Genomic DNA, 27,666 nt, shown 5'->3' on the forward strand with positions numbered 1-27,666 from the left:
GTCCTTTAAAAACGAGGACATCTGAGATTTACGGGAGTGGAATGCCTCATCCTGGGAGCAGATGCAGCGGACACGAAGGAATTGGGAATAGGAGATGGCAGTTTTGCAGGAAGGTGGGTGGGAGGAGGTATATTCTAGGTAGCTGTGGGAGTCGGTGGGCTTGAAATGGATATCAGTGTCCAGATGCTTGCCAGAGATGGAAACAGAGAGGTCCAGGAAGGAGAGAGAGGTATCAGAAATGGTCCAGGTGAACTTACGGTTGGGGTGGAAGGTATTGGTGAAGTGGATGAACTGTTCGAGCTCCTTGTGGGAGCACGAGGCGGTGCTGTTACAGTCATCAATGTAACGGAGGAAGAGGTGGGGTTTAGGGCCAGTGTAGGTATGGAAGAGGGATTGTTCCATGTAGCTTACAAAGAGACAGGCATAGCTTGAGCCAATGCGGGTACCCATGGCCACCCCCTTTGTTATTTTTAAAGTTGGAACAATAGAAGCAGCCTGAATGGGTGAGGTCAGGCTCTCACAGTTCCAGACTTTTTAGTTTTAGCTTTCTGCAGTTGCTGGGGTCTTCAGACTGGATGTGGAAACTGTGTTCCTGTCTCTGTTACAACTAAAAGCTAGGATTCTGTTCCTGCTACTAGAATTGTATGTGAGACAATTGATTTTATTGAATTTGCCTTTTGCCAAGGGTGTGTTTACAGAATGTTACTATATTGGAAAAGTTAATTAGTTCTATATAACATATAAATTATTTTGTTAAGCATTTTGATAGAATTACAGTTAAGCCTTTTAAAAATTTTGTCTGTATTTTAACTGTAGTATAAAAATAAAGTGCATTTTGCTTAAAGTTAAGCAGTTTGACCAATGGAGTTGCATCTGGAACAGAATGCCTTAAACCTACACTTAAAATAAGAAAAAGTTAGGGGCTAAACCATCTTCTTAATATATTTTGCAGGGCCGGGGTTTGGGCAGGGCGGGGGGGGGGGGGAGGTGTGTGTTAGTTTAGTCTGTCCATAACAGTAAGAAAGAAAAAAAATCAGTAAATTCCATTTCCTTCCTCAATCAAAAAAAAGTTCTGATTTATGAAATAGAGAGTGAATGTACTCAGCTTTTGTTTTATTTCTTGTTCTTAGTAGTATTCAATTTGTCTTTCATTGTAAATTTTCTAAAAATATACATAAAGTCACAGTGGTGGTTAACAAGCAAATAGTTGGTACAGTTACTGAAATGGGTGGAGCCAAGTCAATGAGGAAAATTACTAAGCGTAGTAAGGATAAAAAAGAATATGTTTTTTTCCATATATGCTTATAATACTGAATGTTTAACACACAGCATGATTTAATCATTAATACCCCTGTTTTTTGTTTAATTTTGGTTAGCTACAGCAACTGTTAAATATGCCCTATGAGTTATTTGAGAAAACAGGTCAGTATGAAGGGAAACAGAGAACAAAAACATTTACTGCAGTTTACTGAACTGATTCTGTTCCAATTTAGGGGCCTGGTATGGGCTGGAAGAAGGGACCTGCACATAAATTCAAAGCAAGCATTTCCAAATAACACATTTCAAAGAAAACTTACATTTATATCGCGCTCAATCATTTTACTTAGAAACATTTCATAAGACTTTACATGCAAATAATTATTTTGATGCACAGTGGCTGTTATTACATTTACGAATATTTGAGTTTAAATGCATGTATATTGCCACATGCATTAACAATTTTGCCAGAAACAGCAGAATATGAAATCAACAAAGGAAGAATTTTGAACTTCTGCTGAATAATTCACCAAAATTGTCTGACAAGAATAATCAAACAATTGCATGCATTTATGTTTAGATTTGTGAATGCCATTGTAATAGTTACAATGTAAGGAGAAAAGAAAACAAATAGACATTTAAAAAAAACGAAGAATCAGACAAAATAGTCCAGGTAGTTTTGGTAGCCTAAAATTTTCTGACTTGCACCACAACTCCCATTTTTCCCTACTCACTCTTGGCCTGGGATCACCCAGCATTTCTGGGTGTCTGGTGAGTGCAATACTGCCAAATAGAGTCAAAGAGTCATACAGTATGGAAAAAGACCCTTTAGTCCAATTTGTCCAGGTTTCCCAAGCTAAACGAGTCCCCTTTGTCTGCATTTGGCCCTTGTGCTTCTAAGCCTTTCCTTTTCATGTACCTGTCCAATATCTTTTAAATGTTGTAACCGTACCTGTGTCTTCCACTTCCTCTGGTGGTTCGTTCCACATATGAACCACCCTCTGTGTGAAAAGGTTGACTCTAGGTTCCATAAGACCATAAGACATAGGAGTGGAAGTAAGACCATTCGGCCCATCAAGCCCACTCCACCATTTAAATCATGGCTGATGGGCATTTCAACTCCATTTCCCTGCACTCTCCCCGTAGCCCTTGATTCCTTTTGAGATCAAGAATTTGTCGATCTCTGCCTTGAAGGCATCCAACGTCCCAGCCTCCACTGCACTCTGTGGCAATGAATTCCACAAGCCCACCACTCTCTGGCTGAAGAAATGTCGTCTCATTTCAGTTTTAAATTTACCCCCTCTAATTTTAAGGCTGTGCCCACGGGTCCTAGTCTCCCCACCTAATGGAAACAACTTCCTAGCGTCCACCCCTTCTAAACCATACATTATTTTGTAAGTTTCTGTTAGATCTCCCCTCAACCTTCTAAACTCTAATGAGTACAATCCCGGGATCCTTAGCCGTTCATCATACGTTGAACCTACCATTCCAGGGATCATCCGTGTGAATCTCCGCTGAACACGCTCCAGGGCTAGTATGTCCTTCCTGAGGTGTGGGGCCCAAAATTGGACACAATTAAATCTTTTTCCTCGCACCTTAAAAATACGCCCATAGTTTTGAACTCCCCACTTTAGAGGGAAAAATACCTTTGCTATTTACTTTATCTATGCTTCTCATGATTTTATAAACTTCTATAAGGTCACCCATCAACCTCATACCCTCCAGTGAAAAATGTCCCAGCTTCTCCAGCCTCTCCTTATAACTCAGATCTCTCAGATTATTCTCAATCGCTGCAGTATTAACTCCCATACTTTCCATTGTTTTTCACTTTATCCACAAGAATGTTTGTGCTGTTTTCAATTAAGTAGAAACATTTGCTATGGTGAAATGTTTCCTCGTAACAAAACTTGCTGCAGTACCCAAGAAAATGAAGCCTTTCCTCTACAGCCTTGCACTGTTCCTTCCTTAATCGTTCAGCTTGATACCTGCCCACCACTGGCACAGGATACAATGTAGAGATTAGTACCCTTGAATTTTTGTTTTTCAGTTTGGTGCCTGACTTTGAACTCACTCTGCAACACGTCAAGCATACTTTTGATTTAAATCATTGGCTTAGTCGTGTATCAAGGTGGTCAGCTGTTCTCTCCATAAATTCTCCATCAGATTCAGGAATCTCCACAATGATTGAATTAAATGCTGACTTCTTCTAAAATAGAGTATTAGCACTACCACCACTCTTACTTCACCCTCCCACCCTGTTCCAGCAAGTGTTTAATACCGAAGACCACTCCCCGCTCAGTCCCTGTCATTACTTACCTGAAATATTCCAAAATTTCCTCTACATGATTTACAACATTTTTAAACTGTCATTATGTTTCCACTGCTTAAAAGAGATTCACGTTGATTTCCTGCCAAGTTCATTTGTGTGTCCAATGGTATAAAACTTATGCTTACAGCTAAACTAGCAGGAATCTCCGGTGTGTTAAAAACGTTTGTTCAGCTTGCGCTATTCAGCATAACATTGGGCACTGGGAGATAAGGCAGGAACATTGCTTTGTTCTTTCATTTCTTTCACAAATTATTTCACTGCATGACTTCCACATATCTTGATGACACATCGGCAGAATTATGAATATTCAAGAACCAGTTGTGTCTCATTGTGCCCAGAGGACTGGGCATCATGACAGAGAAGAAATGTTACTCTGTTAAACCTCCAAGTCCTCAGTGAGAACATTAAGGGTAGGACAAATGGGACCTCTCCATCTATTTGACCAACTAAGGCTGGTGTAGTAACTGGGTCATTGCCCTGGTCTGCCTCAACTTTAAAATGAGTATGTGCCATCAATTCTACCATAATTATCAAGTGGGCTGCCTGAAGAGAAATGGCACCTTCATTGCCTACCTTAATGGTACTGCAAGCAGTTCCACAGCCTCAGCAGGGCAAACAAGACAACACAGATAATCCCTTTCATTCCTTGTTCACCATGACACCAGTGTATTCTTCACTCCCTTGGAGCAATACCCCATGATTCACCTTTCAAACAATGAGACCAAACTCACCAGTAGTCCTTGTTGCATATTGCTATTCTCACAGTGAATGTGGGAGGCAAGATCATGTGGTACAGTGCACCGGGAGTCAACTGGCATGGGACAAGGACCATGTGAAATGGTGCTACATGAACTGAAAATTCATAAAAAGCTGTGCAGACAGGAAAACGATTGAACTGCTAAACAAAGCAGAAGTCCCCAATGTTCAGCATTGGGCCAAGGTTCTTTGTCATTGCAGTCAGGGAGGTGAGTCACGGTCAGTCCTGCAGATCCAGTGCAACCAGCCAAGTGATTAGGCAGTCAGGAGCTAAACAGAAATTGGACAGATATATAGTCACTCTTCAGTCAGGGCTGTCCATCCAAGACAGGCAGGTGGTGGGTCAACGTCATCTGGAATGACAAGATTTTATGCCTTGCTGAGTGCTCAGCAAAGATTAGTACTCTCACAGACAAGGTTCAAGTTGGTTGGGCAATTAGGACAGGTAGCCTGTGTCGCGTGATTTTTGTCTTTGCAGTTGCAATGTCAGGTGATCAGGTGATGATATAAAGTGTCAATACATTTTTGAATGTGAGTTTCTATTTGCAATGAAATGTCACCTGTGCCATCTCCACGAAGCTTTGCTTTTCTGTTTTCCTCTTACTACGCACATTGTGAAGGGCTATTCATGGCTGAGAGCAATTGGCCTGCTGCACAACATCTGGTCAGTGCAAGATAGCAAGTCAGCACCACAGAGAGGTCTGGTGCATACAATTCTGTGTTGCTTACCTCACAGAATTGCATGAGTAAACCTGGCTGGGCTCATTGAAAGAGATCCGCCAAAATTGACACTTAGTTCATTTTGATAGAATTCAGCCGACTGAGTTGAGAGAACTTGCTTGGCCTTGTGTCAAAAAAACCTGCCAGAAAACTTGAAGCAATTTAGACTTAGCTAAAAAACATGTATGTTTCAGCTTCCAATGTTTTTCATTAGATGGCTTTTCTCTTAACCAAAATTCAGGCTCAGATCAAGGATGAAGACCTTGTTGATATAAGATGAAGTAAGACTGAAGGAGGCTTGTGAAGAGCATAAACCTTGGCCTAGGCCTGTTGGAATGAATGACCTGTTTATGTAATGTAAATTCTACGCAATTAAATTTAAAAATATCGTATGTGAAACCCAGTTGGAGTCTGCTTTGCTATTAAAACCTCGGGTGAAAATCTTTTTGCATTGTAAAGTATCTTATTTTTCTGATCTTGCATCATTTTCCCAACTGCCCTGTCATTGCACACGTCAGTCAAGGACCAGTAATGTAACATTTAAGTAATTTATTTCATCATCGTTTCTATTTTATCTTAATTTGGAGTTAATTCTATTTATCCACACAAAAAGAACATGGAGTAAATGTTCTTGTGGCAATAGCTTAGGGTGTCCAGTCAATGTTTCAAATTAATAAGGCAAGCACTATCAATGTGGTCTTTTTCAGTGAGACTTCATGCTCATTCCATGATAAGAATGTCAATACTTGGGCAATAGAACATTTATTTGCCCTCATGCCAGTATGGACATTTTTTGCTGTTTAGATCCATGGCGTCCTCTACATTTGAATATGAATTGAACCTGCAAAGAATTTTTCACATAGAATCCATGCAGTATTTAGGGAAGAACATTTCATTTAGATTGAAACCAAAACCCAAATGCGCAAGTCCAACATCACGCATCATATTTTTCTTAATTTATGTTTGTCAATTTTAATTGCAGAATTTGCCAGGTGAGGATAGGGCAGAGCACTGTGATAGAATAGAGCAAATGCAGAAAAGAGGGTACAGGAGTGGAAAATATGAGAGGTGGAGGCACTGAGAAGGACAACGTAGGGAAGTTTCAGTTGTTTGGAAGCAAAATTCAGACTTGAACAGAATGTCATCTATTCCTTTACAACAAATATCAATCCAGACGTGGCAAAAGAAAGGGCATTGTGGATCAAATCACAGCACATGGACTGCGGTGGTTCAAGAAGGCAGCTCACCACCACATTCTCAAGGGCAACTAGGGACAGACACCAAAAATGCTTGCCAGCCAGTAATAATCATGTCCCACAAGTGAATTATAAAAAAAAATTGAAAAGTAACTTTCCATGACCTTTCTTTCAAGTTAGGAGATTTTTGAGTACCTTTGAATCCTAACCTAATCGTCGGATCCAAAACATTAACTGATTTCTCTTCACAGATACTACCAGACCCGCTGAGTTTTTCCAGCAACTTCTGTTTTTGTTTTGAATTATTGATTTTAATTTTTATGGGATAATCCTAAACTTATTGCAAAATTTTAAATCTCAGACAACACGCAGCGTTTGAGTTTTCAATTCAATTTCTGAAATGCAGATTGCACACTGGCAGATTTTGTCATAGATTAAATAGATGACCAGCAGACGCATTACCACTTTCTCAAGGGAAACTAGGAATGGACAATAAATGCTGGCCAGCCGTTGATGCTCACATCCCATGAATGAATAAAAACAAAAGAAAGCATTTATATTACCAAGGTAGAGGGGGATATACACTCTTGCAGCTGACAATCTCTTTGTAAAATGATATTTCCATTTACTTTGGTTCATACTATAGTCACATAACTGACAGAATGATCTCTTCTTCCCTAAATGGCAGGGAGAAGTTGTTTGCTTGGAAGTGCAGGAGAGCAACCTACCTGCCCGTACAATTCACTTGGTGCCTCTGCATGGCATCTCAGCTGAATTCATGGTGTGAAAGGTCCCAAATACAAAAATTCATCTGTCATCCAAGACAAAGAAGAACACACAGTGGCACAGCACTATTTTGATTTGTGCCAATCAACCATTACAATGTAATGTTATCTGAAGTAGTTTATAGCACACAGACCATACAACACTTCATGGCTTGTACATAGCATCTGTTTTGGCCACTTAATTGTCACAAGGTTATCTACTATGATATGATTTGGCGAAATAAATTACTTCACATGCAAGTTTAAGTTCTCAGTTAGCATAGGTTATTGAATATTTGAAATTAGATCCATCCCATTTTGTGTTTCCCCACCTAAAATGGTTGGGTTTGCCATGCATAAACTGCCCCTGTCCTTTTACAGGATTTTCAATCTGTATAGGATTTCCATTGTTTTTCCCCTTGTTTCAAAATTCAGCATAACTAAGCCAAAATCAAAAAATGCATTGTAGTTGTGTGTTGCTCTTGAACAGTTTTCAGCATCTCGTAAAGCATAAATTTTCTTTTTGCTTTTTTTTAACCTTTAGGAACTAAAGATAATTGAAGTAGTGAATAGCTTGTCCTATCTTTAAATTCCACTATGCAACCTACATTGTCATGTAGTCAAATTAATACTGAACTCATACCCTTGCCAACAGCAGCAAAAAAATTGTGCAAAGACCAGAAGAAGAAACAAATTTTGAACTTCTTAAAGCAACAGGCCTCCAAGAAATTAATGAAGAATAGACCAATTCTAAATCAGCATACAGCTGAATGTTTCAATGACAGGTCTGTCAATCCAATCAACATTGCTGTGAACTGCAGATAAAACTAGCAGCTTGGCAGAAGAATACTTGTCCCACAGTACAATCAGCTTTCTGTAATTAAAACTCAATGTATTCAGACAGAAGTTTTGAAATAACAAACTTGTCATTGCCAATATGTGTGCTAAGAGCTAAAACCCAGACCACTTATATGTTTGGAGCTGGATGAACACAGCAGGCCAAGCAGCATCTGTGTTCATCCAGCTCCACACTTTGTTATCTCGGATTCTCCAGCAGCTGCAGTTCCCATTACCTCTGATCACTTATATGTGTGCTTGTCATTCAATCAGGAAAACACTGCATGTATCATTCTGGATGCTGACAGACTGGAGGGTCAGAAACTGAGGCATGAAATTTCATCTCTGATTTATGTTGACTTCTTTAGGCAATATGCATAGTTGTAGAAATTGTCAACTTAAAGCAAAAATTGCTATCAGGATGTGAGTCACCATGATGAAGTCACACTTATCAGCCACCACTAATTGTCTTGGGACAGAGATGATGTGCTCTTTGAATTGTATTTTAAAAAGTCCATATGCTGAAGTTGCACACGTAATGTAAATAGGTGGGCAAGAATGTCTTTCATTGACATTTGCCTTTCATGGTCACAAAATATCACAAATTGCTTTACAGCTAATCAAGTACTTTTGAAGTGTATGCACTCGAGGAAATGCAGTAGCTAACTTTCACACAGCAAGTTCCAAAAATCAGTAATGAGATAAGATGCAGATATTCTACAGTTATGATGTTGATTGAAGAATAAATATTAGGTGGGACTTTGGGGTTAACCTGTCTGCTATTAAGCAGAATGGTTGTGTGGGATCTTTCACAACCACATGGGAGAGGTGACAGGATCATTCTACACTAGAATAAATCTGGGCCTTTGTGCTTGTGCCCGGAAATGAGACACAACATTTTCTGGTTCAGACGGTATGAGTAATGCCAAAGCTGATACATATAAGGCCATATTCAAGAAAATGTGATTTGAAGAAGACTCTGGTGGTGTTGGTATTCAGATAATAATGCTGGGTTTGATGGTGGCGATTATAGGAGACAGAAATGCTTTTAATGTATCTTTGATAAATCTACAGTAAAAGGATAGTAAAAGAAAGGAGTATGGCCAATTAAGGATGAAAAAGCAAGAGGCATGACTCAGGCATTAAATGAATACTTTGCATTTGTCCTTTCCCAGGAGACAGATGCTGCAAGCACAATAATGACAGCAGAGGAAAGTCAGAAGCTATCAAATTTACAGGGTTAGCTAGGCCAATATTGTGTAAGTTTGATCCTGAGGCAAGCACTTCCTATTTTTAAACTCATGACGATTTCTTAAAATTGAATGGTTTGCCAAGCCACCTTGGTCATTGTGAGTCAATAAAGAAGCATTATTTTGTCATGTTTTATAAATTATCAGAGCATTTGCTGTGATAACAGCTGTAATTAATGGTACGCTAATTGCAGAATAATATTATATTTGTTAAATAAAATATAATTGCCAACATATTCTAAGGTTTAGTTTGAAATCTTTAGAATTCGCACCTGGAGAGCTCCTGCATTAAATACCTTTTGACAAACTCACAGAAACCCTAAGTATATAAACTAAGCTATTTACAGATTGCATCTTTGCATATTTACATTGGGCATGCCCATTCTGTAGATTAACAGCTGAAGCCTACACAGACTAACATTCACTGTCTCTATTGTCTGTTGGCACTTGTTCTTTCACTTACACAGCACACACAAAGTTAGTTCCGATTTTGAGGCAATAAACCAATTACCTCATGTGAAGCAATGTCATGACTGCATCAATGCGTTGGCTTTACAAGCTTCAAAATAATCCAAAGGGAACTCACCATGCATTCTGTTCATACTTTAGCTTAGTTTAAGAAAACTAGTTAAAAATAAGACAGTTAAAAATTAAACATTAGACAAAGTCAATTTTCTCATGATCAACTCTAGCATAAAATTTCAATGAATTCATATGTTATGGATGGAAGTAAATCAGCTGGAATTTCATAGTGACATACGAATTGAGAAAAAGAAAGGGCACCATTAAAATCTGCCAGAGCATTTCTCAGAGATGGAAGGCAGCTGAATCAGTCATTATGCAAAGAGAAGCACCACCTGGGGACTTTGAGTAAGGGTATAACAGGCAGCCAACATGTGCAATTTGTGAAAATTACGGAGAATCACATTATTCAAAAAAAGCTGTAAGTAGAATAGAGGGCTTGAAATTTGGAAAAACACAGTGATGTAAAAAATAAAGCTCAAAGCTAATATAAGAAGTGGGGAGGAAAAGCTCTCATTGTGAAGACAGCAAAGGGAACACAAGTAAAATTAAACTTTATCATTGGAATGTCTAATTTGAGTTCTTGACCAGTTTGAATGACCTACGTACTCAGGTAAAGGTAGGATTGCTAAATCTCTCAGGTTGTCTGGGCATCTCCCAGAATGGAAAACTTTTACTCCTTTCTCTGCACGATGACTGCTGACAAAGTATATGAATTGCAATTTATGCCCATGTATTTCAACATCTTGTGAGCCAAAGAGCAGTCTAATCTGAAACAAGGGAAGCCTCAATAATAATTAATTCAATTGATTGATTAAATGTTCCAAATAGGATTCTCTCTGGCTTCAACTGTATCAAAATACTGAGTAAACTCTGGGATGGATCTACCCAGGTTACACTGCAGACTAGAATTTGATTAAGAAAGAACCAACAGAAAGGCACAGAAGAGAATCTTTAGATGCCATAAGTTGAATCGTGCATATCACAAAAAAAAGTCCATTGAATACTCTGGTCGTGTCTTTAAAAGGGAACTTAAAAACCATAGAGGACCATTCAAAAAGAAGCATTGGAGAAGGTAAAGGCTTTCTTCAAAAGTAAATGTAGATGTAATGAGCACATTTACAGGCATTTGGGAAATGTTTGACTGCTATTCCATGTGCAGTGATCAATGAATGATAAAGGTTACTCTTCCTCCTGATGGTACAGTGACTCACTTTGTCAGAAATGGGTGGAGGAAACAAAACCATAAGAACTTTCAAAGCATTAAGTTTGACTGTCAATTTACTGAAATGTTTTCCACCATTAGAAAAATCAGTATTTTAATCTTGCCATTTTTATTTTCTTTTAACAATATCTGATTTGTTTGCTAATAAGTTTGGTTTCTGAAGATTGAAGGGAACAAGATGTCTTCAGCTTTTCCATCTGAAACATTGTCAATTGCACCTTACCCAAACTTAGGATGTCTCAGAAAGTTTTACTGCCAATTAAGTACCTTGTAAGTGTGTTATGAAGATGCTTTGCGTTTAATATTGCGGAGGAATTAATTTTTGAAGGATTGTGGAAAATGGATTTATGTTTGAGGAAAATTCCTGCAGTGATTTCTTTAAATGAGGTCATTGAAATTTCATTTGGACATTGGAGAGTTTTTAAAGCAAGACCTTCTGTGTATCACATGATTAATGACATAACTGTTTGTTGTTACTAGGATCTTTTGAGCAGTGACTGTTTACAGGGGTGCTTGTTCTATTTCATTCAGTTGGAGCGAAATCCAGAACAAGCTTACTATACATGGATTTCAAGTTAGTATTTTACAAAGTGCTGCATAAAAAGGTTATTGCACAAAGCAGGAGGTTTGGAGTAGGGGTAACATATTAGCATGGATAGAAGATTGGTTGGCTGGCTGCAAACAGATGGTATGCATAAATGAGTCCATTTCTGATTAACACTGTCAGGACATGAGGAGTAGAGTCCTGCAGGGATCTGTGCTGACTATATTATGGATGAAGTTGACAGGGGAATTGCTCTTATTATAGTTCACTTAGATTTCTAAAAACTGTTTGTTGTTTGACAAGGTTTTACAAGAGACATTTGTATGTGATTATGTTGCAAGAATCAAACATTTGCAAAATGTTTCTGTGACACAGAAAAGGATCTAGTAGGAATGATTGTTCTAATGCTGTCTAAACATGCAGTAACAAAAGAATTATAATCATAATCAAAAATATTACAAGTCCGCAGAAAGTATGCTCAGTCAGACTATCCAATCTACAATATTGCATGGCATTTAGTTCTTATTGCCATGCTATAAAAGGGACGTTCAATATATAAAAAAAAAATTTGCATTTACTTAGCACCTTTCAAAATGTCAAGATATCTCAAAGCACTTACAACAAATCAAGTGCTTTTGGCATGTAGACCCTGTTGACAAATAGGAAACATATTAATAATTTTAGAATTATTGTAGGGAAGATCTTGATGAATTGTTACATAAATTAGAAAGATGAAATTTGAGGAAAAAACTTTGGAAATGCATTTACTATAGATTCAGGAGTGCACACAGGCAGTAAATCATATGTTGAATGTTTAAAGGATTCAATTGGATAAATGCAAATAACTTAGGAATAAATCATGTTTGTTCAAGTAGAATTCTATAAATCACTGACAGATTAAAGGCAGCATAGAAGGAATATCAATTGAAGAGAAATTTATCCAAAATAATCTTACAAGAATGGTAGCAGACTTACAAGCATTAGAAGTGTTCGAAATATAGGATTTTCAGCTGTGAAAGGTAGGATACAATATTTTCAAGCTTCAGTAAGCTGAAAGGCCTTTTCTGGACCTTTATCTTATTCTTTCTGCAAACCACTTATACACCACACAAACGGAGTATGCAGGATTTTTGAACATTTTAGAGATCAACCACTATATTTTAATATATGGTCTTCATAATACTTATCTTACATATTCTTAAGAATTTCTAGTTTTATAACAATGTACATCTGCAGAAGCTATTGCAGTAATTACCCAAATTTTGATCTTTCATTTTGTGTAAATATATCAACTGTATCACTTTAATAAGTCAAGGCATCAAGATCAAATAACATACGTGATACATTCCCTTTACTCTACCTACTTCCAGCTTTTAAAAACTCAATCATTTCGAAGAAGGCAACAATTTCACATTAAAGGGTACTTGTTCTGCTCTGTTTGAGAAATTTCAAACACTGCAATTCAGCAGCCAAGATTTAATCATGAAGCAACATTCTTTAAGTATAGAGATAATGGGAGCTGCAGATGCTGGAGAATCCAAGATAACAAAGTGTGTAGCTGGATGAACACAGCAGGCCAAGCAGCATCTCAGGAGCACAAAAGCTGACATTTCGGGCCTAGATCCTTCATCATTCATACCTCTCTGATGAAGGGTCTAGGCCCGAAACGTCAGCTTTTGTGCTCCTGAGATGCTGCTTGGCCTGCTGTGTTCATCCAGCTACACACTTTGTTATTCTTTAAGTACAGTTTAGATTTGTCAGTTATTTCATTATAAAATAATTAAATCAATAGTTTTATGTGAATAAACTTGATTATTCACCATCTTGTTTTTCTGTTACCAAATCCCAACTATCACCCACATCTCACCTTATCCTCCACCATTCTTTAGGAACATAGAAACAGAAATAGGTTATTCAGCCCATTGAGTCTACTCTGTCACTTATTACACTCATAGCTGATCGAATACTTCAGCACCCCTCACTATCCCTGTAACCCTTTATACCAGTGGTAATCAGAAATCTATTAACCTCTACTTTAAACATACTCAGAGATTGAGCTTTCGTAGTCCTTTGGGTAGAGAATTCCAAAGATTCACAACACTGAGTAAAACAATTTTGCCTCATCTTGGTCCTAAATGGAAAGCTCCTTACTTCTCAATTGTTTTCCTGTTGTAGACTCACCAACCAGAGGAACCATCTTACATGCCTTTACCCTGTCTATCCTTGATGTGATCCACGACATACAGCGGCAGTAGACCCTGAGGGTGGGATTTCTCATTCCAGAGATCTGGGAAAAGATCATGTTGTGTAAGGATTTATGGGCCCTGGAGCAATGATGTCATGGAGATGCTCCTCATTAGGCATAAATACCACAGTGTTGGCAGAGTTGGTTAGAGATATGCATGTGTGGAACATATAGGGAGAAACATGTACCGAATAGTTTTGAGCTTGGTACATTGTAGATGATCACGCATAGTAGTTAGTATTAATATGCAATAAACTGTTCTAAAGAAGCCTAAGAAAACAGTTCTTGACTTTGCCTTCTCCTCAATCAGTTTGTCTTGAATCCAGACTCTTAGGTGTGGGCAAAAAACCACGTGACAAAAGAGACATTGTAATAGACTTAATTTGACAGATCTTCCTGAAAGACAGTGATGTCATCATCATGGAGTTTTATCAGCCTGGAAGAGATCCTTCAGCCTATCATGTTAACACTGGTCACCAAACATCCATCTTTCCTAGTCCCATTTTCTAGCACTTAACCTCTTGTTTTGTGCTATGGTGTTTCAAGTCTTCATTGAAATAGTTATTATATATCTTGATAGTTTCTACATCCACCACCCTTTTAAGCATTGAGCACAAACATCTGGATGAAAAATATTTCCTCAAATTCCTCCAAACCATCTTCTCTTTACCTTAAAACTGTGTCCCTGGTTATTAATCCCTCAACAAGACAGGTTTCTACCCATCTACCCTATCTATACCCGTCAGAAGTTTGTACATCTCAATCAGATACCCTTTCAGCTTTCTCTGCTTGAAGGAAAGCAATCCCAACTTATCTAGTTTCTCTTCATTGCCGAATCACTCCAGCTGACACAAGATCTTGATGAATCTCTTCTGCACCCTCTCTAGTACAATCACATCCTTCCCATAGAGTGGCAACTGGAACTACACACAGTACTCCACCTGTGGCTTAACTAATGTTATATACAGCTCCATCTTAACCTCTCTACTCTTGTACTTGATGGGAGGATCTTGCTGTGCTTTAGCTGGCGAGTGACACTCCCTTTGCCTGCATTAAATATCACTTGTAAATTCTGTCTGCTCTTTCTACACTGACTCTGTGTCATAGAATGTCTCGCAGTCTTTTGAGTGATCTCATTTTGGATATCATTCTCTGGGTTTCCACAGGTTTCCTGCCATAATTAGGGTGGACGATCAGGAGTACCTTTGTGGAAATTAACCCATCACTTTCCTGGCAGCTAGTACACTGTTATCATCTCCCAGATACCATGATGATCTAAATATACTACTGTATTCACATTCCTGCAAATGACATCTATTGTTTCATATTTAAAAGCTGCAGCATTCACCTGCCCATTCAAGGGCACCAAACTTTCCAAGGACGAAACTCCTCTTGTGATCGTCATCCAGCATTATTTGGGGAGTCGGGGCTGTGGATCATGTTCAGCAACTCCTGAAAAGGAAATGTTTTCCAGTTCTGAGGAAGGGTCGCCTGACCCGAAATGTTAATTCTGACATTTTCTTCACAGACGCTGCCAGACCTGCTGAGCTTTTCCAGCAACTTCTGTTTTTGTTGCAAGACTGCGGTCTCTGCAAGACTGCGGTCTCTGCAAGACTGCGGCCTGAGACCAATTTGACTCTTCGAGCCATTTTGTTGTTTGAGATCATCTCGTATTTTCTTACTGTGTTAAGCTGTCTTGTAATCGCATTGCAAGTCACTTTCCATTAAATCAACATGGATAGAGTGTCCAGAGATAAGAGCAACTGCAGATGCTGGAGAATCTGAGATAACAAGGCATAGAGCTGGATGAACACAGCAGGCCAAGCAGCATCATAGGTGCAGGAAGGCTGACGTTTCGGGCCTAGACCCTTCATCAGCCCATTTCTGAAGAAGGGTCTGGGCCCGAAACGTCAGCGTTCCTGGTCTTCTGATGTTCCTTGGTCTACTGTGTTCATCGAGCTCTACACCTTGTTATCTTGGGTACAGTGTCCATCCTTGCCTCTTCCTAACAGCCTGCTGATGCAAATTGAAAGAAATGGCGATGTTTTTCGGCACTAATGAACTGATTTCTGGAAGATGCGGATGGAGGATAAGTCGGCCGTAAATAAGTAAATAAAGTGCCATGCATTTGCGAAGGTTGTCGAAGAAAGCGACTCTTCCGCAGCAGAGCTCTGGACGCCTCGAATTGCATTGCCTTCGGTGTCGGGACATCCTGAGAGGGCGCCAGAGTGCAGCAGACGAGGGGTTTTATTCGTAGCTCGACATTTCTTTCTCTTTCCGTGCGTCCGCCTTGTTCGTTGCCCTGTTGGTGTCCGGCTGAGGAGGTGGAGTGACGAGGGTGGTGCTGCTGTTGTAGACACAACTCCAAATCCTGCCGGCATCCCCTCTAGAGACAAACCAGAGCTCCGTGGTGCCGCTCGTTCCCTGGGAAAGCTAGAATTAGATGTTTCCTTTCACAGCTTATTTTCCCCCTGGGGAGCGTTGGCGAATGCACCCGGCAGTCGATACGTCTCCGCAGCTGTCCCAAGGCCCCGTGGTGACATTTTAACACCCTCAAGGTACACGCAATCGAAATACCCTCTCGGTGTGTCTGAATTGTCCCTGACCACTAGTGTCAGCGTGGCCTGGCACCGACCTGACCTGAGTCATAGTCTCCCTCAATGTTGTCATGGCGTCTGTGGGCACAGAGAAAAGCTCCATCAAGAAGAAAAGTGAGAAGAAATTCGCAGCCAGAGAGGAAGCCAAGCTCCTAGCAACTTTTATGGGTGTCATGAACAACATGCGAAAACAGGTAAGGACTCTGTGTGTATATTTTTGTTGGAGCGCTAAATAAGGTTCTTGTATGATAAAGGACAGAGGGAGTCCCCGTGGTGCACATTCGCTTGGAACGTTAGTATCAGAATACTGGCTTATACTGGCAAGTTGAGGTATTTCAATGCTAATTGCTATTTGAAGGTGCAGGAAGGTCTACTGTTTTCGGAGTTGATTTGCCAAATTTCAGAGCCCACACGTAACATGGTACTGGAGAATGTGGGTGAACTGTAATGATTAGGAAGGAATATAGCACGTTGCTCACTTTGTTGAATTTACTGAAGAAAGAATTATTTATGGGGCATTGTGTAATAAAATTATCCTTGGTTTGGTGGGAGCACCACATCTTCTGAGCCAGAGGATGATGTAATATTGAAGTACATTTATTAAGGCTGGCACCAGTGTATCATTGTTAAATCTGTCTCCTGCCTTTGCTGCTTAAACATTGTAAGGCACGATTTGAAGAACAGTTGTCTTCTTGGTCAACATTTATCCCTGAATCAATACCATACTAAAACAGATAATCTGTTGGTCTGTTTTATTGCTGTTTATTACAACCTTTAAGGTTTTGGATGAGATGTGTAGCTCGGGTTGCAGGTGTTGAGGTTGGTTGGCTCACCGAGCTGGTTTGTTGGTGTATGGCAACCTTGTTATAAATAAATTGCTGAACCCCTTTCTTCCATTTCAATAATGAAAATTTCAAAAGCCCTTCATTGGCTTTAAAATTATTTGGGATACTCAATTATGCAAGTTGTTACATTAATGCATGTTCGCTCTCTACTTGGCCTCAGTACATCTGGGGGGAAGGTTGTGGATTTTCTACATTTGATGGCTTCATTCAGGAACTCTTGTTGGACATGTGCTCATCTGGGTGTTTGAGGACTGTGAAATTTTGGAGGAAAAAATTTGCATTCATGTAGTACATATCACAACCACAGCATTTCCTGGCACTTTGTATCCAATTAAATACTTCCTGAATTGTGTGTGCTACTAACTGACACCAAGAAGTGACAATGTTTGTAACTGAATAGTGGCGCACAACCGTAGATACAAGTTATTGTGCAAGCTCAACATGGTGGTCCACTCTGTTGTGACATTATAAACTCTGTTGGATCCTAAGCTTAAAAAAAGAGGTGCACATGTGATGGAAGGTGTGTAAGTAATTCACTGGCATGCACTAGTTATGATGAGATAATTGTGAAAAGCATGTTCTGTGAGGTAGCCACATCACAAGTAAAGTCCAAACAGACAGGTGATGGGTGACCATACGACAGAGAGGAGGTATAGGCGTCCCCTATAGCTGTTACCCTCTCTGTAACAGATATAGCATTTTGGATACTGTTGGGAGGGACAACTTCTCCAGGTATAGCAACTGAAGCCAAGTCCATGGCAGCATGAGTGCCTGTGGTACACGAGGGGAGGTAAAAAATGACAGGGCTACAGTGATGCAGTATTCAAAAGTATGGGAATGGACAGATATTTCTATGATCCCGAAAGAAACTCCAGAATGGTATGTTGCTTCCTTGGTGCTAGAGCCAAAGATGTCTTAGAGCAGCTGCAGAATTTTCTTAAGTGGGAGGGATAACAGCCAGTGGTCAGGGTACATATTGGTACCAACAACATAGATAAAAATTGAATGATGTCCTGCAAGCAGAACATAGGGATTTAGGACAAAATGAAAATGTAAGGCCTAGAAGCTGGTATTGTCAAGATTCCTTCCAGTGCCCTGTGCTGGCAAGAATGAAAATAACAGGATTTAACATATTAATATGTGGCTGGGGGGGTGAAGAAGTAGTGTGGGGGTGGGCAGAGTGAGATGTGTCGGAGAGGGGAAGTCAGAATTCTGGGATATTAGGACTGGCTCTGAGAAGGTGGAAACAGGAGTAGGCCCTTTGATATGATCATGGCTGATGATCAATTTCACTACCCTGTTCCCACTTTCATCCTACATCTTTTGTCCTTTAAGCCCTACAAACGATATCTAACTCTTCGAAAACATTCCGTGTTTTGGCCTCAACCACTTTCTGTGGCACAGAATTCCACATGGTCATCATCATCGAGGTCAAGAAACTCCTCTTCATCTCAGTTCTAAAGGACGTTGTATCCTTAAACTGTGACCCTTGGCCTGGACTGTCCAGTCATCAGGAACATCTTTCTGTGTTCTTTTATAGGCTTCCAAGAGATCACCCCTCGCTCTTCTAAATGCCAGTGAATATAGCTGTAACTGATCCAGATTCTGTCCGCACATCGATCCTGCCAGCCCAGGAATCAGTCTGGTTTTAAAAAAAAATGAAAACTACAGATGCTAGAAACCTGAAAAAAAACTGAAATTGCTGGAAGATCACAGCAGGTCTGGCAGCATCTGTGGAGAGAAATAAGAGTTAAGATTTCGTGTCCAGTGACCCTTATTTATACCTGGTAAACCATTATTGCATTTCCTCCATAGCCAGATCATCCTTCTTTGGATAAGGAGACCACAGTTGCACACAGTATTCCAGGTGTGGTCTAACCAAGACCTGTCCAATTTCAGCAAGCTATCCCTCTCCTTGAATCCTCTTGCTATGAAAACCAACATAGCATCTGCCTGCTTCACCACGTGCATGCTTAGTTTCACCGAGTGGTGTACAAGGACACCCGGTCTCATTCCACCTCTCCCTTTCCCAATGTATCATCATTCAGATAGCCTTCCTGTTTTTGCTGTTAAAGTCGATAACCTCACATTTATCCACATTCTACTTCATCTGCCATGCATTTGCCCACTTACTCAACTTGCCCAAATCTCACTGAAGCATCTCTTCTTCCTCCTCCTCCTCCTCCTCACAATTCCCCTTCCTCTCAGATTTGTGTCATCTGCCAACAGAGAAATTACATTTTGTTCCTCAACTAAAGCATGAATGTGTACTATAATTAGCTAAGGTCCCAGCAATGATCCCGCAGTACCTACTAATCACTGGCTGTCAATCAGATAATTGCCTGCCCAGTTCACATTCCTGTTTTTAAAAGTTGCTTTCATGTTGCAATACTGCTATGTTAACACCACCATCTCCTGATGTAACGGTATGCACCCTATGGCAATGCCAAAGTTAACTTGAGGTGTTAGTTAAGACTAGCTGTTGGGAAGACCTAACTGAAGGAAAAAGCCTCCTCAAAATGTATTGCTTGACAATGTTTGTATATGTAGAATACAATAACAGTATGTGACCTTTATCATCCGTGCTGACATAACTAGTGAACAAGTTAGTTACAAGACTGAAATCTGGCTTGATAGATCACATTTTGTTGATTTTTATTTAATATGATGCTTTCTAATTGACATAAATACAACAGGCCCCAGATTTTGCTTTAACAGTCAATCAAATGTTTTTGCTAAATAGAGATAATATAGAACAAACCAAGCTCTTTATGTTTAACACAGTTTGAAAAATGTCAAAACATAAGGAAAAATAAAATCTCAGCTATCCCAACAGCATAATTTTAGAGTAATCCAATACCAGAGAGTTTCCTTCTCTAACATATCAATAAGTTTGACTTGTACTTCTTTAAATTCCCAGTCTTGAGAGTTTTCCTTGATTACTCACAAAACTGCTCTTAATTTTTTTCGCTTCAAATAACCCTTTTGGGGTTCTAACCAAACACTTTCTGCAATTTTCATACTGAAACCTTTATGCTGAAGTACACTATTTCCTAACTGCTGTGAACTAACTCATTTTACTTTCTCCAGCTTTCTTCTATCGGGTCCCAGCCAGGCCTTCTGCAAACTGCTCCAAGAGCTTTCCAATCTAAGGATTTTTCCTGGAGAAAAATGAATTCTTGATTCTTTTTAAATCAAAAGCAAGCTAATGCATTTCAATGGTTACCCAATTTTGATCACCCAACTCTCTCAATACAAACAAATTCTCAGTATGATGTAAGGTGTGCCACTCGTTCTCTGGTTTAAAATCATGGCTCTAGAAATACTGAAAGTTACCTATGAAACCTGTTCATAAACACAAACCAAACTCAATGCCACTATTCAAAATCCAAACTGTCAATACATAATATCAATATATAATTCACACACTTTACATCTCACCTTAAAAGAGTATAAGGCAATATAAGAGTAGACAGAAATGAGAGTTAACCACATGAATTACTTTGATATAGGTTTATATTATGTTATTAATTGGGAATTTATTTTTAAAATAGAGATGGGTGAACTTTGATTGCAGTTTTGTGTCAATGACTTCCTTTTTTTAAAAAGATCTGAACTTCCTTTGAAACAATGCCCTAAGTACATAGTTTCCAAGGAAACATGTTTCAGTTAAGTGTCTAGCAAGATACCTGTAGTGTTAATAAACAGATTGTCTGATGTTAACTGAGCAGTATAAACAGAAAAAGTGGAGCAGAGGCAACTGGTTGAGGCAACTGCTTGGACTTTAATTCAGAAGAACAGTTCCTCCCAGCAAAGAATCAAGTTTTCAGTGCAGAAGAACAGTCACTCTTGTACTCATTCTTGTCACTCATTTTCAGAAGGTGGGGGTCCAGGCCTGAAACGTCAGCCTTCCTGCTCCTCTGATGCTGCTTGGCCTGCTGTGTTCATCCAGCTCTATGCCTTGTTATCTCAGCCTTGTAGAATGGTTTTAGTTTGTGAATTCTCCAAACTGTGAAGCCTGTGTAGAAATTTAAGTTTTCAGCATTCAAAGGAGGTTTTAGCCATCAGAATTGGAAAGAGGTTGTAAAACTGTCTCTGTATTCCCAGAAGGAGTCAGTTAAGTAAGATATTAGAGTTGAGATAGGAGTGCTACTTCTTTGGGAATGAAAGGACATCTGAAAGAAAAACAGAAATTGCTGGTGAAACTCAGCAGGTCTGGCAGCATCACTGGGGAGAAAGCAGAGTTAACTGAACTCTGAGAGTCACTGGACTCAAAATGTAAACTCTGTTTTCTTCCCACAAATGCTACTGGACTTGCTGAGTTTTACCAGCAACTTCTGTTTAGTTTCAAAAACCAAGTTGCTGGAAAAGCTCAACAGGTCTGTGGGGGAGGAAACAGTGTTAACGTTTTGGGTCCGGTGACCCTTCCTCAGAACTGATGGTGCTGGGAAAAGGTCAGTTTATCTGCAGAAAATAGGGAGGTGGGTGGCATAGGGAGTAAACGATAAACATGTAGACTTGGCGACCGCTTCGCCGAACATTTACATTCTGCTTGCAAGAAAGACCCTGAACTACCTGTTGCCTGCCACTTCAATGCAGCACCTTGCTCCCTGGCCAACATCTCTTGTCTCCGGCTTGCTACGGTGTTCCAGTGAAGCCCAGCACAAGCTGGAGAACAAGACCTCATTTTCTGCTTGGGGACCTTGCAGCCCTGCAGACTCAATATTGAATTCCAGAATTTTAGGGCCTAAACTCTCCCATGCCCCAGCCCCCCCACCGTGCACACCAGGCCTTGTTACCACATAGCCTGCCACTACACACCCGCTGTTGGTTGTCACTAACAGTCCCCATTAACAACTATTCACCCTCCCAGCCTGATCGTTAGCAACTCCTCTGTGTATCCAACTGTCTTTCTCTCTTTTTGGGCTGTATCCTATCGTTTACTCCCTACCCCATCCATCTCCCTATTTTCTGCCTATAAACTGACGATTTCCCAGCCACCATCAGCTCTGAGGAAGGGTCACTGGACCTGAAACATTAACTGTGTTTTCTGCTCCACAGATGCTGTCAGACCTGCTGAGCTTTTCCAGCAACTTTGTTTTTGTTCCTGATTTACAGCATCCGCAGTTCTTTTGGTCTTTATTCTGTTTAGTTTCAGATTTCCAATGTCTGCAGTTCTTTGTTTTATTATGATGAAAGGATGTTGTTGGGAACAGTTTGAAACATTGTTTTGCTGTTTATGTTAAGATCTTTCTCAGCTGTCATATATATAGCTTTGATTTTTTTTATCTTCTATGCAATAAACTCCTTTTCTCATTTAAAAAAACATTCGCAGCCTTGTGTGCCTGTGATCGCTGAATAACCACCCAGGGTAATCAACTGCAAAAATTAAACTTTTCGATGAAACCAGACCTGGGATCTGGCTTGTCCGGTGTTGCTACTGGCTGGGATCGTAATATTACATAAAAGATAAGCGCCAACATGGACTGGTTGAACAAATCAGCTTCTTTTTTTACATTGGATTAATTTTTATTTCTTTCCATTATCATGTTAAACTAACTTCTTTGTTCCCTATACAGAAGCTTTTGTGTGATGTGCTTCTGGTGGTGTCAGATCGAAAAATCCCAGCTCACCGAGTAGTGCTTGCAGCTGCCAGCCACTTTTTCAATCTAATGTTTACCAGTAAGTTTGGTTTTGCCAGTTATTTTTAGTTTCCATAGGTGATTATTAAAACTCCTCATGCTGAACTCTAAATTAGATCATTATTAATGCTTTGCTGTCTCCCTGGTAGCAAATATGCTTGAATCAAAATCTTATGAAGTGGAGCTCAAAGATGCCGAACCTGACATAATTGAACTGTTGGTCGAGTTTGCATATACTGCAAGGTGAGTATATATTTCCTTTTCTGTCTTTTTTTAAAAATTAGCCTTTAATTGTTGTAATCTTTTCCTTAAGTTTTCAGCTCATGAAAACTACACAAACTTTTCCAAGGTTTCCTGATAATCACACTGAAAATCTGAATTACAATTAAATGTATTGCACTATCACACAATGGAATGGTAGAATGAAATTCCTTTCTTTATTTATTCAGGGGATGTGGGTTTCACTGGCCAGGCCAGTATTTACCGCCCATCCCTAGGTTCCCCTGTGAAGGGGGTGGTGAGCTGCCTTCTTGAATTGCTGCAGTCCTTCAGTTGTAAATACACTCTCAGTACTGTAAGAAAGAGAATTTCAGGGTTTTGACCAAGTCACAGTGAAGGAAAAGCAGTTTATTTCCATATCAGGATTGTAAGTGGTCTGGAGAGAAACTTGCCGGTGGTAGTGTTCCCATTTATTTGCTGCCCTTGACCTTCTCAATGGTAGTAGTCATGGGTTTGAAACGTGCTGCCTAAGAATCCTTGATTAATTTCTGCAGTGCATATGTAAGTGGCTCGCACAACTGCTGCTAAATGTTAGTAGTGCAGAGAGTCAATATTTGAGGCAATTTGAGCAAGTGATGAAAAATGAACAATCCACTTTGTGCTGGATGATGTTAGGCCTCTTGATTGTTGCTGGAGTTTCACCCATCCAGGCAAGTGGGGAGTATTCCATTACATTCCTGACTTCTGTCTTGTAGTTGGTGATCTGACTTTGGATAGCGAGGAGGTGACTTAGTTGCTGCAGGATTCCTAGTCTCTGACCACCTCTTGTAGCCACAATATTTTTATGGCGAGTTCAGTTCAAATTTATGCTGTGAATTTCTCATGTTGAAAGATTCTACAATATCTAGAGGCAAGTTAGTCCCTGAATCTCGAGTATATTCACATAATATATTACCCTTGATGTATGTGAGACGATGTCATTTATACAGTAAGGCTTCTTTGCATGTTTCTTATGCAGGGAGCAATGCAAAACCAAGAAAATCGTTTACCTTTGACCTTGAATTCATGTGAATTGAGAACCTGGGAGGATTTCTGCCAATTAACAGTCCTGTTTGTCCTTGTCTGTATAGAATGAGTCATTGTTCGACTATATTCATGTGTTTGTGTTCATGGAGGATTGTAATGCTGAGTAAGCCACAGGAATAGACCTTGCATTGCTTTGTACGTTTGTCAGTTCCACGTACATAACTCCAGGAAGCATGTGTCCTACAATGGATATTGCTGTACGGCTTCGGAGTGAGTTTTTTGATCTTGAAATAGCAAGAGGTTTGTATTCTTCAGTGAACGGAAAATTTGAAATGGTAGGATTACAGTTTCTCTAGTAAAGATTTAGTATGGAGGAGAGAAGCTTGTGTGAGATATGATAGTTTTGTTGTATGATCTTGATTTAGCCCTCATAAATCTTGCTGCAGATGACTACGTCTTAATCCTGGACCGCCTTTGTTGTTTTGTGCTGTAATTTGTCTCAGAAATGACATGAATTGTGGTTTAAATGGTGAAAGTACAAGCAGAAATTTAGGTGAATACATGTAACAGCATAGATTATGCTGTGAGAGATTACATTTCTTGACCAGCTGTTCAAATGGAATGAACTCTTTGAGGAGGTGGTGTAGGCAGTTACATTTACAACATTTAAAAGGCGTCAAGATAAGTACCTGAATAGGAAGGGTCTAGAGAGTTACGGGCCAAATGCTGGCAAATGGGACTAGATCAGTTTAGGTTATCTCGTCAGTGTGGACAAATTGGACCTATTTCTATACTGTATAACTCTGACTGTATAGTAGTGAAAGTCATGCCACCTTCTCAGGGAAATCTGACATGGTCTGGTTACTCTTATATTCTGCTTTAATCCATTTAAAGTGGCGCATTGAGTAGGGACAGGAGTTAGTGATCACTGGCACTTCACTTTTTCAATTTGGCTTTTCTCTTGAAAATGAATCAATGCCTCGTTTGATCCAAAAATTGGCTTGTCGCCTCCTTCCAGATCAAATTTTGGAATGATAACTAGGTCTCCAAATGTGTATTTCAGTTGGTGCCATTTTCCTGCCTTCTTTCTGTAACCCTGCACATATTTCATTTTAAAATAACAATCAAATTACCTTTTGAATGCCAACAAAGCTGTTGCTCAAAGAAATACAGAGACATGATGTAAAGAGCTTGATTCAAAATAACTGCATTTATAGTTTCCAATTTTTTTATATATGTATTTGCAGGATCTCTGTTAACAGCAATAATGTTCAATCTCTCTTGGATGCAGCAAACCAGTATCAGATTGAACCAGTGAAGAAAATGTGTGTTGAGTTCCTCAAAGAGCAAATTGATGCTTCAAATTGTCTTGGTATGTCATTGATCTGTGTAAAAGATTATTGTTTTAATAGAGTACTACTATATAACAGTGATACAGTTTTCATTTTTGAAACCTGTGCCATGCGTTTCACCTATATTGTCTTCATTTCTAATAAAAGCAAAGAGTAAAGACAAATGATGCTGTACATAGAGACCCTGGTGATGTTCATTAAGGAAAATCACCCAAATCATCCTCCATTGTCAAATTTTATTCATAGTAGTTTCTTTTTTTCCCATTGGATTATAATGAATCACTCAATCAGTTTGTAGTTATTTTAATCAAGCTACTTGGATGTGCTTTGCAGGGTAGGTGGGATTTGTACTGGCTCAAATATAGAAACAATACCACTATGCCACATTGACCAGGCTGTGCATTTGCCCAGAGTGTCATTGTATTAGGAAATAGAAAATTGGCTACAGTTCCTACTTCTGATTGTTAAAAGTGTTCCTGCTGGAATATGTAAGTGACACTTCGGGTGCTCTTTCCATCCAGAGGTGTAGATCAGTTAGTTCTCAATAGGCTTATAATGCTTTAAGGATTGCCTGAAATTTGTGCTGTCAGTACACAATTTTCTATTGTAATTTCATTCACATAATTATTCATATCTCAAGTTGTAAATACCAGTAGATCTCAAAATGACATAACTTGTAGAAGGGGAAAGTTGTCCCTCAGTTTTTCAGATGATAAATTGGATCAGCAGGAAGTCATTCAGCCCTTGAACCCATTCCACTATTCATTTAGATCGTGGCTGATCTGTATCTCAGTTTCATTTACATGTCACGGCTCTGTATCCTTTGATACCCAACTTTTTTAAAAAAAACTTAGATTTTTTTGTTAATAAACCAAGTAACCATTGTCTTTTCTGTGGAAAAATTGCCTCCTAATTCTACTCTTTAATGGCACAGCTGTTACATTTTAAATAAAAAGCCCTCCTGTTCTGCATTCTGCAACCCAGGTAAAATAATGTTTGTATCTTTTGGAATCCTTTTGTTAACAAATTGACTAGAGTATACTTTGTTCTTCTAAACTAAGGGAAATATAACCCTAGTTTGTGCAACCAGTGCACACAAGTCAACCCATTTGTGTTGTTAATTCTGAAGTTATCAATATATTTCTCTGGATCATTGATTTCCTAAACTCGAATAGTCCCCACTTCGGTCTAACCAAGGCTGTATACAGTTGAGGCATCCCTTCATTATTTCTGTATTCGAGCCCACATGAAATAAAAGCCAATACTCCACTGGCACTAGCTTTTAGGACTTGCTGTGCACACATGCCTCTTTGTTGCATCACCAATCCTGGTCTCTCGGAATTAATAAAATAAAGCTCTTTAATCATATCATTTTGCAATGCCAAATTAGACTGCGACAGTCATTTATGACCGGAATAGGGCAACATTATTTTTGTTTCGAAACAGGAATTTTAATTCTTTTAATGTTTAATTTATTCATATAAGATATTTTAAGCCAAAATTGGAGCACCATGTGCAGTTTTTTTGATGCTCCATCATAGGAAATTTAAACCATGCTTATACACAGCCGAACACTATGAAAAGAGACAGAGAGTCGTGCAGCGTGGAAACAGACCTTTAAGTCAAACCAGCCCACAACAATCATGTTCCCAAGCTAAAGTAGTCCCACCTGCCTGCACTTGGCCCATATCCCTCCAAACCTCATGAACTTACCCAACTGTCTTAAATGTCGTAACTGTACCACTTTGGCAGCTCATTCCACATATGAGCCACACTCTGTATAAGCACAAGAGTTCAAAAATGATTCAAAGTAAAAATCTTATGCTTTTCACATTTGAGAATCATAAGAACTATACAACAAGGCCTACAATTCAGGAGCAGCTGCAATATCCTCATTACAAAAGAGATTGGAGATAACAGGACTATTTCAATGGAAGCAGAGTACCAAGAGATGCTGTGGAAGTTTTTTAAATTATGAAGAATTTCATTCTAAGGATAAAGAAATGCTGTTTCGTCTCCTCTTTTGACTGGTCAACCAGGAGTCAGCATTTAAAATGGTCACTGAAAGGGATTAGCATTTAGAATGAGTTTCTCTTGTATGGAGACTTGTTGGCGCATGTAATGCATTGCTGCAGGAAGTAATTGAATCAGCAGATTTGAATCTTTCAAGGAAAAATTTATAACTAATTAAAAGAGAGATTGTGAGGATTGTTGACCAATCTGACGAAATACTTTTCTGTTATGGAGTGGTGAAATTGTTTTTGTTGTTGGAACCATTTGTACAATCTTTGAATGTTGTAACACTTAAGGAACAATGTGTTATGGTTGTGAAATTTGCTT

At 39.3% G+C, this 27,666-nt stretch overlaps 1 protein-coding gene across 2 annotated transcripts in view; it reads left to right on the forward strand.

Annotated features, from left to right (window-relative positions):
• The first annotated feature begins 15,938 nt into the window (after positions 1-15,938).
• Positions 15,939-27,666, forward strand: part of klhl7 (kelch-like family member 7) — a 35,672-nt gene continuing 23,944 nt past the window's right edge. For both annotated transcript variants that reach the window (XR_007250260.2, XM_048559086.2), the window contains exons 1-4: positions 15,939-16,436; positions 22,667-22,769; positions 22,879-22,972; positions 25,222-25,346. Coding sequence is in view for 1 of the 2 variants with exons in the window: in XM_048559086.2 (XP_048415043.1) it covers positions 16,314-16,436; positions 22,667-22,769; positions 22,879-22,972; positions 25,222-25,346 (445 nt within the window). In the remaining variant the exon portion in view is untranslated. The remainder of the gene's footprint in view (positions 16,437-22,666; positions 22,770-22,878; positions 22,973-25,221; positions 25,347-27,666) is intronic.

This window comes from Stegostoma tigrinum, chromosome 2 (assembly GCF_030684315.1).
Source record: "Stegostoma tigrinum isolate sSteTig4 chromosome 2, sSteTig4.hap1, whole genome shotgun sequence".
NCBI lineage: Eukaryota > Metazoa > Chordata > Chondrichthyes > Orectolobiformes > Stegostomatidae > Stegostoma > Stegostoma tigrinum.